The 13,534-nt window shown below is 41.2% G+C and overlaps 1 protein-coding gene across 5 annotated transcripts in view; it reads right to left on the bottom strand.

Annotated features, from left to right (window-relative positions):
* Positions 1 to 1,145: 1,145 nt before the first annotated feature.
* Positions 1,146 to 13,534, bottom strand: part of LOC137970822 (histone-lysine N-methyltransferase SETDB1-like) — a 76,657-nt gene continuing 64,268 nt past the window's right edge. For all 5 annotated transcript variants that reach the window (XM_068817400.1, XM_068817402.1, XM_068817403.1 and 2 more), the window contains 7 exons: positions 12,754 to 12,785; positions 12,560 to 12,613; positions 12,027 to 12,160; positions 8,439 to 9,314; positions 7,139 to 7,359; positions 5,551 to 5,639; positions 1,146 to 3,824 (listed from right to left, as the gene is read on the bottom strand). In XM_068817400.1, coding sequence (XP_068673501.1) covers positions 3,707 to 3,824; positions 5,551 to 5,639; positions 7,139 to 7,359; positions 8,439 to 9,314; positions 12,027 to 12,160; positions 12,560 to 12,613; positions 12,754 to 12,785 — 1,524 coding nt within the window. In that variant the 3' untranslated portion in view covers positions 1,146 to 3,706. The remainder of the gene's footprint in view (positions 3,825 to 5,550; positions 5,640 to 7,138; positions 7,360 to 8,438; positions 9,315 to 12,026; positions 12,161 to 12,559; positions 12,614 to 12,753; positions 12,786 to 13,534) is intronic.

Raw genomic sequence — 13,534 nt, 5'->3', positions numbered from 1 at the left:
AATTATTCTCTGCAGTCTTTATATGCAATTTTGCTACTACACTCAGAATTTTCGAACTATACAAATAGTTTAATAGATTAATAAAACCATGGAGGTGAACAAAGTAAAGCCCCCTTCAGCATGCATTTGGGTCCTGTTTCACTGAGGGTACTCAAAGGGTGAACAATCATTTGAAGGTGTGTTGGGGGAACGAAGGTGGGTGGCACAGCCTCATTTTTGCGGGATCTGTGTCGAAACGAAGTTTCCCTCGATATCGTAGGGAATGACTTTTAAGCGTCTCTTTCCGAGAATATTGAACCCTCTTATATAAAACAGGCAGGAATTTCTGGCAGCGACAACAGTCTTATCAAACTATCACCGGAGGCGCCTGTGGTTAATCTCATCTCTCTTTTGAGCGTCACTTGTCAGTAAAGGGCGAGTAAAAGCTGTGACCTGTCAGGTTAAGGGGTATTAAAATCCAGACATGCAACACGGGATATTGCAAAAGAGATTGTCTTGTTATGAAAAGGGACGGCGAGGTTCAACCGACGAATGAAGATATGTTTATTAGTCGGTGATGACTTAGGCATACCGTTGAAATTTACCATCGTTCGAGAATACAACCCTTCGACATTTTAATTTTCGCCATGTGCCCAAGGCATAGTAGTCTCCCACGCAGCGGTTCTTCTGTGTCGTCACGCAACGCCCCACCCCCCCCCCCCCCCCACACACACACACACACAAAGGGAGGAGCGTTCCGTGACGACACAAAGCCCACGGAGGTACAAGAGCCCCACGCGTCTCCTAAAGCTCAAGGGGTAAAGTGTTCCACCAGCAATATCAACAATCGGAAGTCGCAGGCTCCAGTCCTGCCAGGAGCGCTCGAATGTTTCGAGATGTCCGATTTATCATCAATAAATACCCGTCTTATTCTCATTATTCAAAGTTTCATTTTTTGTCAACGAGTGGTGGTTCATTTGAGTCTCGCCCTGCAGCACCTCGTAAAATCCGTACGGATCAAAGATGTATAGAACGCATTTCGGGACGACATCTATAGTGTCCAAAATTGCTTCAGACTCGGGACGGAATGCTGAATAACAGCAATGCGGAATCAAATTGTCAAAAGCACCCAACATCAAATAATCCTCCCAAAATCACATCTCAAATATATTAAACTCTCTTTATGTGTATTAAAAATTCAGTTTACAACCATACCTCACTCGAGAACACGAGATCGGTATCTGGAGCTTGTTGAAGAAAATCCGTAAGTTAAAATACCATGTAGAAATACATTCGATATACAAAGGTTTAAACACAACGTTTGAATTAAGACAATATGAAAAGATTTTTCACAACAATAAACTATACACAATCTCAATCATATCACTACTGTCGAATTTTCAAATCATTAAAATAAATTCTAAAAATCTTGAAGAGTTGCCACGGCTGTTGAACAGGAACAAAGTACTAACTATTCTTGTTTTCTCATCAGGTCATGATCTCACTGAAACCATAGCAACTGGCACCGTGTCCGCGGGTAAGCCCGATCAAAGGAAGTCAAGCGTGGACAAACGCGGGAAACTTGTGGCCGGTACAAGGGGGGCCAAAAATACAGAGATTTTTTGGTTTGTACAAAACGACACCGGGGAGAACATATTCAGCAATGTAAAAATAGGCAATGAATCTGCTGAAAAAACATTGATGATTGTTTGTCGTTGTTTTTTAATCAAATTGTGCAATGCAAATTCTGTTTCATGATAGCAATTTGTTTATGAACAAAAACACTTTTTTAAAGGAACTAAGACTCCGAATTTTTTAATATTCACTTAACCACGAAAGAAACAAAAACAGTGGGAATAGGCATACTCCTAATAAGTGAAACGGCAGTAAATTCATATCCTTAAGTGAAATGGGGGCGAAAGATTGATGGATAATGAATGAAGATAAAAGCAAATCGGCAAGCAAAATCCCACAGAGTTTGCTCATTAGGAATCAGAAATTACACAAGCTCGTGAAGAAAATAATATAGAGGAGAGCGTGGGATACTTGCATGGCATGTAAAATCTAGAAATTCAACAAAAAATGACTTGGACGAATTATGAATAAGAAAGACCCTATTATATTACATTTCCACGGCCGATTACAGTTGGTATTATGAGAAGAAACTAAAAGAGAAACCACGTAGTTTTTAAGCGAGTAACTACTGCTGAATTGGGATCAAGTTGATTACGCTCGCTCTTTAAGGGCGGTTTCACGGTTTTGCGCATGTCCAAGCTTTGGCGCTAGCAGTTGTAAATTTTACGGTTTCTCAGTGAACCAGATGATGTTCATTAATCACTGAGAGTATTAAAGCAAAAAAAAAAAAAACTGAATGACTAAGACCCAAATTTGGTGGGAGATACTGCGGGTTACACAGAATATATCAAATTTAATTTTGGCCTCTTCCTTTATTCTACGCACGAGTTGCCATAACGCACGAGTTATCTATTCGCATGCAGTTGGTTGATAACACAAGGAAATAATTGCAAAAGTAATTTCCATGAGTAATTACGCTTCTATGGCATTATTTCCTTTTCGTGCACGAGTGTTTTCGATTTGTTTCAATGAAAATGGAATTAATTGGGCTGACGTGACAGTTTGCCCATGCGCAGAGACGTGAAACTCTCCCTTTAAGCCTCATTTACAATAGCAAGTTTTCCTTGACAAGTCCACTTGTCAAGGAAAACTTGCCGACTGTACATACTTGCAAGTTTTCCTTGAAAAGTTTTTCTTTGACAAGTGCACTTGACAAGTAATTTACACTAGCAAATATCGTTCTTGACAGCCTTTTCCTTGGCAAGTGTCCTTGTTCAACTAGCTTGCTAGTTTTTGAACAAGGATACTTATCAAGGAAAAACTTGTCATATTTTTCCATTTACACTGCCAAGGAAAACTTGTCAAGGAAAACTTGCTAATGTAAATGAGGCTTTAAAGTTAAAAAACAGCTGGAGCGGTGCTAAAAATGTTTCGCAATTAGCAAGTTGAAGGTAAAACCTGCTTCCTTCCTAAGAGCTCGTTCCAGAGAAATAAGATGGATTTAAACTACTTAACAAGGATTAACGTTAATCCTAGGTTACTTATAAACCCAAGGCCATCTGCATATATTAGACGAGAAATAATCATGAAAAACACGATATAACAATAACTAGGTCTGAGGAAACGACCACTCCAAGGGAGAGGGGGGAGTACCAGCTGTTAGCTCCAGATGAGAGCTCCTTTTGGGGGCTAATCGTTCTTTGAACGACTCGGCGCTGTCGAACCAGTCGCCGGGCATTGCATTCCGAACTCTCAATTGGTCCCTTAGACTGCCTATAGGACAGTTGCATGATGACGTCATTTGACTACAAGTACCAGAATCCTACAGGTTTTGCTTGTCTCACGCTAATTAGAGCTATTGTTATTTTTACCCCGCGCCGGGAATACAAAATTAAAATAAGAAAAGAAAAACAAACCGAACTCTGGTAGTTGTAGTCAAATGACGCTATCGTGAAAATAGGCTATTCAAGAATCCAATTCTAAATCAAAGAAACAATGGTCATTTGAAAATGCGACTAGCAGTCCTGTGGAGAAACCATCATCCACTACTCGAAGTTTAATTTCCCGCCATTTTCAGAAGCTGGTGAAATTTAACTTTTAAAACACCGGAGTCGCAAATCAATGCCCGTCACAGGCTGAAGCAGTTGTAAGCTCAAAGAAGTCGTCCACGGCACTCCGCTGACCCGCAGTAGCAGTGAAGGACTTTGCCTTTGACGCTGTCCACCTCGTAAGCATAGTCCCAGGTCAACTCGGTCCCAGCTGACACATTTCTGGAGATTAAGAAGGAACACTGAGACGATTAACTTCGCCATTTTTCGCTGACTGGTTGCACAAACATCCATGCAAAGGCGGAAAATGACGTCATCAATATCCTCACTAGTGAGGATATGGAAAATACTCCACTCGGGTCCCGGATGTAGTTTCGTATAAATTTTATGAGTGGTGTATTTTCCAGCAAAACACTCCTGTCTATAAAATAAATATATAGAGAGGATATTACATGGCCGCGCGGAGATACGAAATTTCTCTTCAAGTGTTGAAAAATATTTCACGAGTGAGCGCAGCAAACGAGTGAAATATTTTTCAACATGAGAAGAGAAATTTCGTACCTACAAGCGGCCATGTAATATTCTGTTTATTACATAAACACCAATGAAATACTAAATTATTTCACAAAAGGCGTCGAAAAGGGCGATTTTTATATGCAACCATAGCAACAGTTATATTTTCACGTGTGAAGATAACATGTTATTTTTACGTGTGAAGATGTCATGTTTTGGCGCAAAAGCTCACTTAGTATTTCATTGGTGTTATATAATAAATCGATTTATTACTCCACTATTACGCCATTTTACCATATTTGGTCAAGAGAACGCGCAAAATATGAGACGGTAATACACTGTAGTGTCCCGGTTTGACCGGTTTAGAACAGACCAAAGAGGCCACTTTGGAAAATACCGTAATACTCTTTGTTTGTCCCCCCAAATTTTGCATAAGCATTGTTTCCAGTTTCTCGTAAGACTTACAATGGTCCCAAGAGAAAACAAAAACAATGCTTATGCAAAATTTGGGGGGACAAACAAAGAGTATTATAGACCTCTTTCATAATGGCGGCCAAATAAAATCTTCTTTTGTTTTAATGCTAATAAGCCCTACTAGCCTCGCTACGACAAGCAATGTTTGTTTCAAAATGAGGGCAGTAGGTCTAATTAACATTAAAACAAAAGAATGAAAAAGTGGTCGCCATTTATGAAAGTAGTCTATGGTATTTCCCGAAGTGGCCTATACGGACGGAACGGGAGTTTTTCAATGAAAAGAAATTTGTGTTTTTCAGCACGATGCAAAGCCTGCGAATTTAGCTTGTTGTCGCTTGTCACTCGCCTTTTCGATTATCCAATCAAACAAAGGACATTTGGCTGGCTTTTTGTGCTGTTTACATCGTTCGCACGCGCTCTGAAGGACAGATATTGCTTTTTCTTAAACACTCGTACCAAATAAAATTGAAACAAATTAACATCTTTCTGTAGTGGAATAATAAATCTCTTATTCGATGGTTTAGCACATAATACTCGCGGCCACTTTGCTCACTACAAAAAGGGATTGGAAACCAACTTTAGCGGCCTATCATGACAAATGTATAGTGAATGACTCCCAGAATTAAAGGTTGGATCTTTACAGCTTCACTGCATGGTTTTAATACAATATCCCGCGGGTCAACAGACACAGGTAAAAATTTTATCCCGCGGATCAACAGAAACAGATAATCAAATCAACCAATCATAACTCAAAGAAAATACATGCAACCCGTCTTAAGCGCGGGAAAACGTGAGCGAGCAAGTCACGATTGCTTTTCTTTTTACCTTCGATTGCATGACAATGTAACGCAAGATGTCAATTTCAATTTAAACAGATAATCAATTTAAAACTGCTCTGCTACCAGAAAAAAACTTTGCAAGTAAAACAGATTAACAATAATCAACATGCACAGCGACTTACTGCTGAGTGAAGAAGGCTACCCAAGGAAATCGAAGATCATGAGTGTCTACGAAAACATTCTGGACGAATAAGTTTGGTGAGCAGCTATGCTGTTGAGAGAGGAGAAAGTTAGTTAACGATTCTGTTGAACTGCCATTGTTACCAAAAAAATCAATTTCTTGGATTTCAAAACAATGTTAAATAAACATTAAGTTTTAAGCCTTGATTTAAAAAAGACACCAGTTTATTTTTAACTGGAATTTTCCTATTAATGGTCCGCCATTCCTAACTTCAAGTTCTTGAAAGAGCTGGATCGAGGAGAAAAGTACATCAATGCAATGCGTGTGTACGCCGCAGAATTAGTATGCAGCACGGGAGTTATGAGCTTTCAGACTTTTAAACTCGCGTTTTGCATATATAATAAGCTGCCTTCACACGCTGAAATTTTAAGCTAGTGAGTAACTGACGTCACTTTTCCCTTGGATCCCACCCTCTGGAGGTCCAAACGGTCAGTTTTGAACGTGAATAATGCGAACCGTGAAATCCAAACTGACGACCAAAGTAAGCAGCCTTTGGATAAAAGTTTTGCCAGTCAGGTGTTAAGCAAACACTCTTTCAAAATCTGAAGTAAAAAAGGAGCTGATTTTTTTTTAATCACAGGGACACTTAAGACAAATTTAAATTAGCCCTGGGCCTATCGAGGTTAACCACCAATAGAGTTATTTCAGTAGAGTTATAACTTAGAGTTAGAGTTAACGACTGCCAAAATGCTGAATTCAAGATTTTGGACTGCCAAAACCCTGAATTCAAGATTTTGGAAGTCCAAAATCTTGAATTCAGGATTTTGGCAGTCCAAAATCGTGAATTCAGGATTTTGGAAACTTAACTCTAACTCTACGACATAACTCTATGAAAATAACTCCAAGAATAGCTGTCCCCGGGCCTATCCCTCATATGGCGGCTTCTTATCGATTTTCAGTACTCTGTCCAACGCCAGACGAATGGTGATCAATATTAAAGCCTGTTGGGCAGGGTTAGTTTCTGGATGGGTGACCATCTAGGAATAACCCTTGCGAACGCTCCGGGGGAACAGGGTAGGCGTGGTGATGAGTGCACTCGCCATCCACCAATGTGGCTTGGGGTCTTCTTGGACCCAACGGTCAAAATACAAAAGAAATGTTACTTCAGAACGAGGCTATTTGGTCTAATTAGCACAAAGACAAAAGAATAATTGTTGGGCCGTCATTTATGCATTCAGTAAGTGACGTCATATTTTTTCTGAGAAGTATTTTTTAATAGATGTATGCTACATATTTTGTGTTAGAATGTTCTTATACTGTTGCATTTTCAAAATTTATGAAGAAAGTAGTTAACTCGCTGAGATTTTAGGCATTTTCTGTTTTGGTCACACGAGTTACCAAATATGATTGAGAGTCGAACCACACAGAGAAATGTTAAATAAAACATCCTTTTCAAAAAAAATTATAACTGTAGAGTTAAAGGGACTCGAGAAATGACGATTCGAAAGGGTCCATAGTAACGGTTCGGTAGTTAAGATCGTCCCCCGTTCAGTACAGCATGATACAGTTAGTGATTAAAAGGTACTAACATTCAAATATCGACCACAGTTCCCATATGCATTAGCGTCGATAACATAGCAGTGCTCTTCTCCAAACATCAATCTCGTACTCATTCTCTTGCCACTGGCCGAGGACTGGCGCGATAGAAGAGGGCGTGAAGGCGACGGTGTGTTGGGTGGGGCTTTTATTGAAGGGCTGGTCGAGAAAGGCTTGGGGTGAGAACGGGAGTAATGAATCTTGGGTTTGCACGCTGAAACGAAGAGAATAGCGTCACAAAGTTAAGTGTTGGATACATTAAGTTTGGAATAAAAACCGCCCGTAAAACTGCCAGGTTCGTAGGGCTACGGTGTAAGAACGAAGTTAGGCCCGGTTCAAACGTCGCACCGAACTCAATTAAACTGAGTTCGAATTCAGCGCGACCATAGCTCGAGAGCCGATTCAAACGTCGCCCCAAATTTAAATTTTAAATGCGGTAGATCTGGACCACAACCCTCCGATCCCGCAAAATAAAAGATGACGGATGGCAAATGCATGCATTCAGTTTGGCGCAAGATTAGCACGGCGTTTGAATCAATGTCGCGCCAAATGTGCTAGCGCGACGTTGGCTCGATAAGGTCGTCGAACTTGGTGCGTCAGTTAATTCAAACGTCGCGCCAACGTCGACTCAATTGGGATGACGATAGCACGACGTTTGAGCCGGGCCTTAGGTAACAACAAAGTTAAAAGCACTGTTACACTGTGAAATGTTTCGTGCAACTTGTCTCGCAATGTTTTGGCGACATTGCGGCGGGACAGGTTGCAAGAGCCGTTGCCGAAAGTAGAATTAAGTTCCACTTTTCGTTCAACTTGTCTCATTTTACAGTCTACCAGCGCCTTAAACCTAATACCCATGCGCACGAGTCGCGTTGCACGTCACACCATACACCATACACGTCAAGCGTCACGCGATCGACTGGTCGTAATTCTGTCTTTTTTTCTTAAACGCGATTTCCATGTAGCCTGAAGAGTTGCGCACAACGGTGCAAAGCAAAGGACCCATGGTGAATCAAACCAAAAAGCTGACCACATAGAACGCTTTGAACGTCAGTGTAGAAAGTACGTTTGTGACTACTTTCATTTGGCTTTTCTACGATTGCTTACAAAAACTAGCGTAACTTTGCTAGCGTCTAGTTAGAGGTCCAAGCAAAAGCAATCGACATCATAGCCGCCGAGTTTGTGAGCTTAAAAAGTAATAGAGTTGAATTCGAATAGCAATAAAATTGTAACCTTTTAAGCTGCATTCAAATTTCTTCAAACCAGCGTAGCATCAAACTAAGTTTGTTCTCTTACTTTTAAACTTTTTTGCCGGCGGCTTTGAAGACACCCCAGTGCTTCGTCTTGAGCTTCCGGTTGAAACCTCCGACTTCCTGTCGAGCGACTCGGTCTTCGAAACGTCGGAGCGCAAACTCGATGGGGAAGGCGGGAAAGACTCTATATTTTCCGTGTCGGGGGAAGACGGATCGGATATGGGTTCCACCGACAATCCCAACGTATTTTCCACGTTAACAGAAGACTGATCAATGGAACCGTTGTCTCGAACGTCGCCAACCGACTGCTCAAAGTCCACTTGGCCTGGTCGGTCAGCCTCGTCTAAACCAGAGCCTGACGAAGAAGGTTGCGAGGTAAGAACACGCGTCTTCAGCCGAGAAATCATGTCCTCAAGAGAGTTTGAAACCCGCGATGAAGAACTCATTTTCGTTAAAACTGGAGGTTCGTCCGATACAGTTGGATTTTGAGCGGCGAGTTTCGAAAGATCGTCTGCGGAGAGAAGCGACGGAGCGGAGTCAGAGTTTAGATTTGCTTCCTTTTTTACAGGTTTTCTGGGAATTTCATTTGGTTGAAAAAGTTCATGTGACGTGTCAGATTCAGCGTTTATTTTCATCAGCGATGTTTCCTTCGCTTTTGACGCTGGCTGTCTCCTTCCTACTTCTCCTTCACTGGTTTCTGCCTCGGGTTCGCTTGTTAAGTCAATGATATTTTTGTCGTCTTCCTCGGTATTGTTATCTATGCTCTGTTTGCTAATTTCACTTCCTTCCTCAGCTTTTCTTGTAGCATTGTTTCCAGATCCGCTCTGCATAGCATTAACTTGCATGTTTCGCCAGAATGACTCGTCCATTTCGTCAAAATCAAATTCACTGCTCTGGCTGACGTTCTTCTCCTCTTCGTCTTACGAACAAAAAACACAAATCAATTTTACTGTTAAAGAAACTCACCAGGTTAGAGCAATCGAGGATTAAATCATAGGTTCGTAACACATACCCAAAACAAAATCCTGTATACCTTTTTTCAGCTTTTCAGGCATTAACACTATCGAAACTGTAAACATTAATACAATGATTTCGTTTTGGATATAAGTTGTGAATCGATGTATGAAATTCAACTTTACTGCATGTGCAAATGCAACGGGGAAGGACTACAGAGGGCAAAGAAACCATACAAACTCTTGCAAATAAAATGCAAAATCAAAATAGCCCCAATAGAATTAAGAATCGCAAAAGACAGTGGAATGGACACCAGGGGAGTGGGGTTGGTACAGTGGAGAGAGAGAGAGCACTCCCTACTCTACTCCTCTCAGAAAGGTTTCTCTTCGGGTACCCAGTCCTCCCCCACCCCACCCCACCCCCCTCGACAACAACCAACGTTTGATTTCACTGCATTTGCACTGCTTTAATTAATGTCATGCGATTTGACTGGATTTGATTAACAGTCAACCCTATTGCCAGAGAACTTGTTGATAAGCTTGAGACTTAAAGAAAGTCATAACACGTTTTCGATGGTGACTCAGGCATACTTCGAAAAAACCCGAGTGCTCCTTTGCAGGGGTCGAACCTACGACCTTCCGATTACTAGTTCGGATGCTTTACCCCTGAGCTATAGGAGACTTGTCAGTGGTAACTCGGGGATACTCGGAGAAAATCCGAGTGCTCCTTTGCAGGAGTCGAACCTACGACCTTCCGATTACTAGTTCGGATGCTTTACCCCTGAGCTATAGGAGACTTGTCAGTGGTGACTCGGGGATACTCGGAAAAAATCCGAGTGCTCCTTTGCAGGGGTCGAACCTACGACCTTCCGATTACTAGTTCGGATGCTTTACCCCTGAGCTATAGGAGACTCGTCAGTGGTGACTCGAGGATACTCGGAAAAAATCCGAGTGCTCCTTTGCAGGGGTCGAACCTACGACCTTCCGATTACTAGTTCGGATGCTTTACCCCTGAGCTAAAGGAGACTCGTCAGTGGTGACTCGGGGATACTCGGAAAAAATCCGAGTGCTCCTTTGCAGGGGTCGAACCTACGACCTTCCAATTACTAGTTCGGATGCTCCACCTTATCTTACATACTGTCAGACTGTCTGGCATTTCTGTCGTTCTTCTGATGCCAGAAAACTGGAACGAATTCAAGAACGACCACTTCGCGCTGTTTATTGCGACAATAAATCGACGTATGAGGAACTCCTGCAAAGAGCGAAACTACCAACAGGCTGATTTATCAACAGAACGGGAACGTCAGTGGCGACGTCGCGCGCAGCAAAACTACCAATGAGAATTTAGAATAGAGAAGAAAACAGTGGAGTCTACTCTATTCAGAATTCTCATTGGTGTTTTTTTTCTGCGCGCGCCGTCGCCACTGACGTTCCCGTTCTGTCGCTAAATCAGCCTCATACTTCATACGCGACGACTGCAAGCCATTGCAATCATGTACAAAGTAATAAAAATGGTCTGGCGCCTCTTACATTTCGGACTTATTTATTGTCACCAATTCTCAATATCAGCTTAGAAATTCTGATTTCGTCATACCCAGATTTCGGACTGTTGCTTATGACAAACATAGCCTGACTTATTTAGGTCCTGTCATTTGGTCCAAACCCAACAAATTTATTCGATCGTCTGAATCATTGGGCATTTTCAAAAGGCGTATCAAAACGGTTAATTTTACAACCCTGCTGGATAATACTTGTAAAGACTGTTTCTTTTGTAAAAACTAACAAGTGTCTGCTATATATATTTCTCAATACTTAAACATGTACATATATCTTAGATTTTTTATTAATTAGTTAATTAACTGTAGTTAGGTGTCCCCAATTAGTGTACAACACCGTACGCTAGCGATTTTGACACAATAGTATAGAGGAGACTCGTAGAAGACAGGCCGTTAAACTACTAGGTGCAGGTGACAATAAACACTTAATGACTGGTCCCGAGGGAAACAGTTAATTTTGTTTCCCGAGGGACCAGTCATTAAGTGATTTGTTATATAGCACAAAAAGAAAAACGTGCAACGGCAACAGCAACGGCGGTCGTCGGTCAACATTCGCGGGTGACAGTGCACTGTTACCCTCTGACGTCATAGATTTGCAATATTGCCGCTCAGAGACTTTTGGCGGGAAACAGTTTTATTGTTCGATGTCATGTGACCTCGAAGTAACCAATGAAAGCGCGCGCTGTTGGGGGAAAAATTCAGCTATATAACAATTCGTATTAAAGTAACTAAGCCGGGATGAACGAAAAACTGCCATGAACAACTACGGGTAGTAGACACTGTGCGACATGAGCCCGGGAGCTCCGGATCGCAAGTCCGGCATCCACGCCTACGTCGCCATCCGTGTGCCCATGACGTCTGTCAATAACCGTGTTACGTCATTTTTGTGCTTATCTTTGAATCATTTCAAAAGATGCAAAGGAAGGCCCTTTAAAGAGACCCGCAACGGATGAATTTGAAATGTTTGGGCAGCGTAACAAGATTGCAGGCAACGCAGCGGTGGATTGTTGCACAATAATTATATGAGAACACGCATCTATTCTGAGCTATTAAACATCAAAGGCTGTTGGTATTCGTTGGAACAAACCGTTGACAAAAGGTATAGATCACTCAACTCTTTACCTATTTCTCGCTTGGCTTCTTCTGCGCTATTTAGTTCCGTGATTTTGACGACACTGTCCACGTTTGCCATCTTTTTCAAAAACGCAGCCGCCTCATTTTGGTCGTCGTGGTTACGTTTCAAAGCAATGTAACACCTTACAGAAAAAAAAAAGGTAAAAGACCGATTTATTTCAACAGTTTAAAATGTCAATAGATTTCATTTTGGCCAATTACCGAGAGAACAGATGAAAGGCCGGAGCTTGGGCAAAATTTCGTTTGTTACTCGATTGAAAAGAGCTCAAAAGATCTCTGAGAGTTTTAATTATTTGAAAAATTAAATATGGAGAAAAAAGTAACAAGTGTCTCAACAATGTTCTCCAGCGTTGTAGCTTTTATTAGATTTCCCTGATGTTCTGTTTTTGGTTTCTTATAATTTTTGGTTTTCTTTTTATTTGTGTATTCTGGATGAAGCAAGATAAATAATAATTAATAAATAAAATAAAACAAACAAATAAATAAATAAATAAATAAATAAATAAGAAGATCAGACTTGCCATTTTTCCTTTGATTCACCCTCAACCATAAGCGCGTCCTCTCCCTGCACCACCCTGAAACAAATTTAATCGACCATTAGATCTGCAAACCAAGAAAATATTTAATTTGCGCTCGATATTGAGAAAAGCTGGAAAATTCTATGCTTGTTCACATTCTCTCTACGATAGAGTGTAAGAAAAAAAAATCTTGTTACCCAGCTCTCTTTTCACTTTTCTTGCTTGATCTCTACAGGAAAAATTGAAAGGAGAACATATCAACATACGTACTAACTTCACATGCTCCTACACTGAAAACAATGCCGTTTACTCTATCAAGCACTTTCAGTGCTTTAAATAAGTAATTTGAAACTTCACCATTTTATGGTTGCTTTGCAGCTGCTATTTTGCCATTAAATTCTGCAGTGATATGCATTCTTGTAGTTGAGATCGACGACAACTCTGGCCACGTGTTGAAGCCAAACCATGACCCCATACATCTCTGTTGCGTGTCATCGTTGCTCACTTGAAATCTATTTTGTTGTCGTTTCTTTGCAGAGTGATTAAACATTACTTCATTTTGCACAAAAAGGTGAAAAATAGACCGATTCGGCTAACTCAATGCTGTGCCCAATTCGAATCTCTCGGGGATAAGGTTCTTTGTGTGTGGTATTTGCACGATAATGCAGCATGCACATTTAAATGATATGGAAATACTTGGAACAAACCGTTTTATTCCCAAATTAAAGGGATTTGAACTGGGTAACAGGGAATGAGGGCCTCTTTACACGAGCCCGGGTTGGAGACCGTCCCGGGTCAGTTCAGCGTCAAATATTACGTTTACATGAGCCCCGGCTGGGTGAGGTTTGGGTCATTCTCGGCTGACCCGGGTCAGTTCCCTTTCGCTGGGTTGAAAGGGCTGGTGACTACTTGTCAGTGAGGAAAATGGCGGACAAACCATGCAATCATAACAATCATCAATTTGTGTTAACGTTATCA

This window comes from Montipora foliosa, chromosome 9, assembly GCF_036669935.1.
Source record: "Montipora foliosa isolate CH-2021 chromosome 9, ASM3666993v2, whole genome shotgun sequence".
Lineage (NCBI taxonomy): Eukaryota > Metazoa > Cnidaria > Anthozoa > Scleractinia > Acroporidae > Montipora > Montipora foliosa.
Note: the sequence above shows the minus strand (reverse complement) of the source record. Positions and strands in the feature narration are given on the sequence as shown.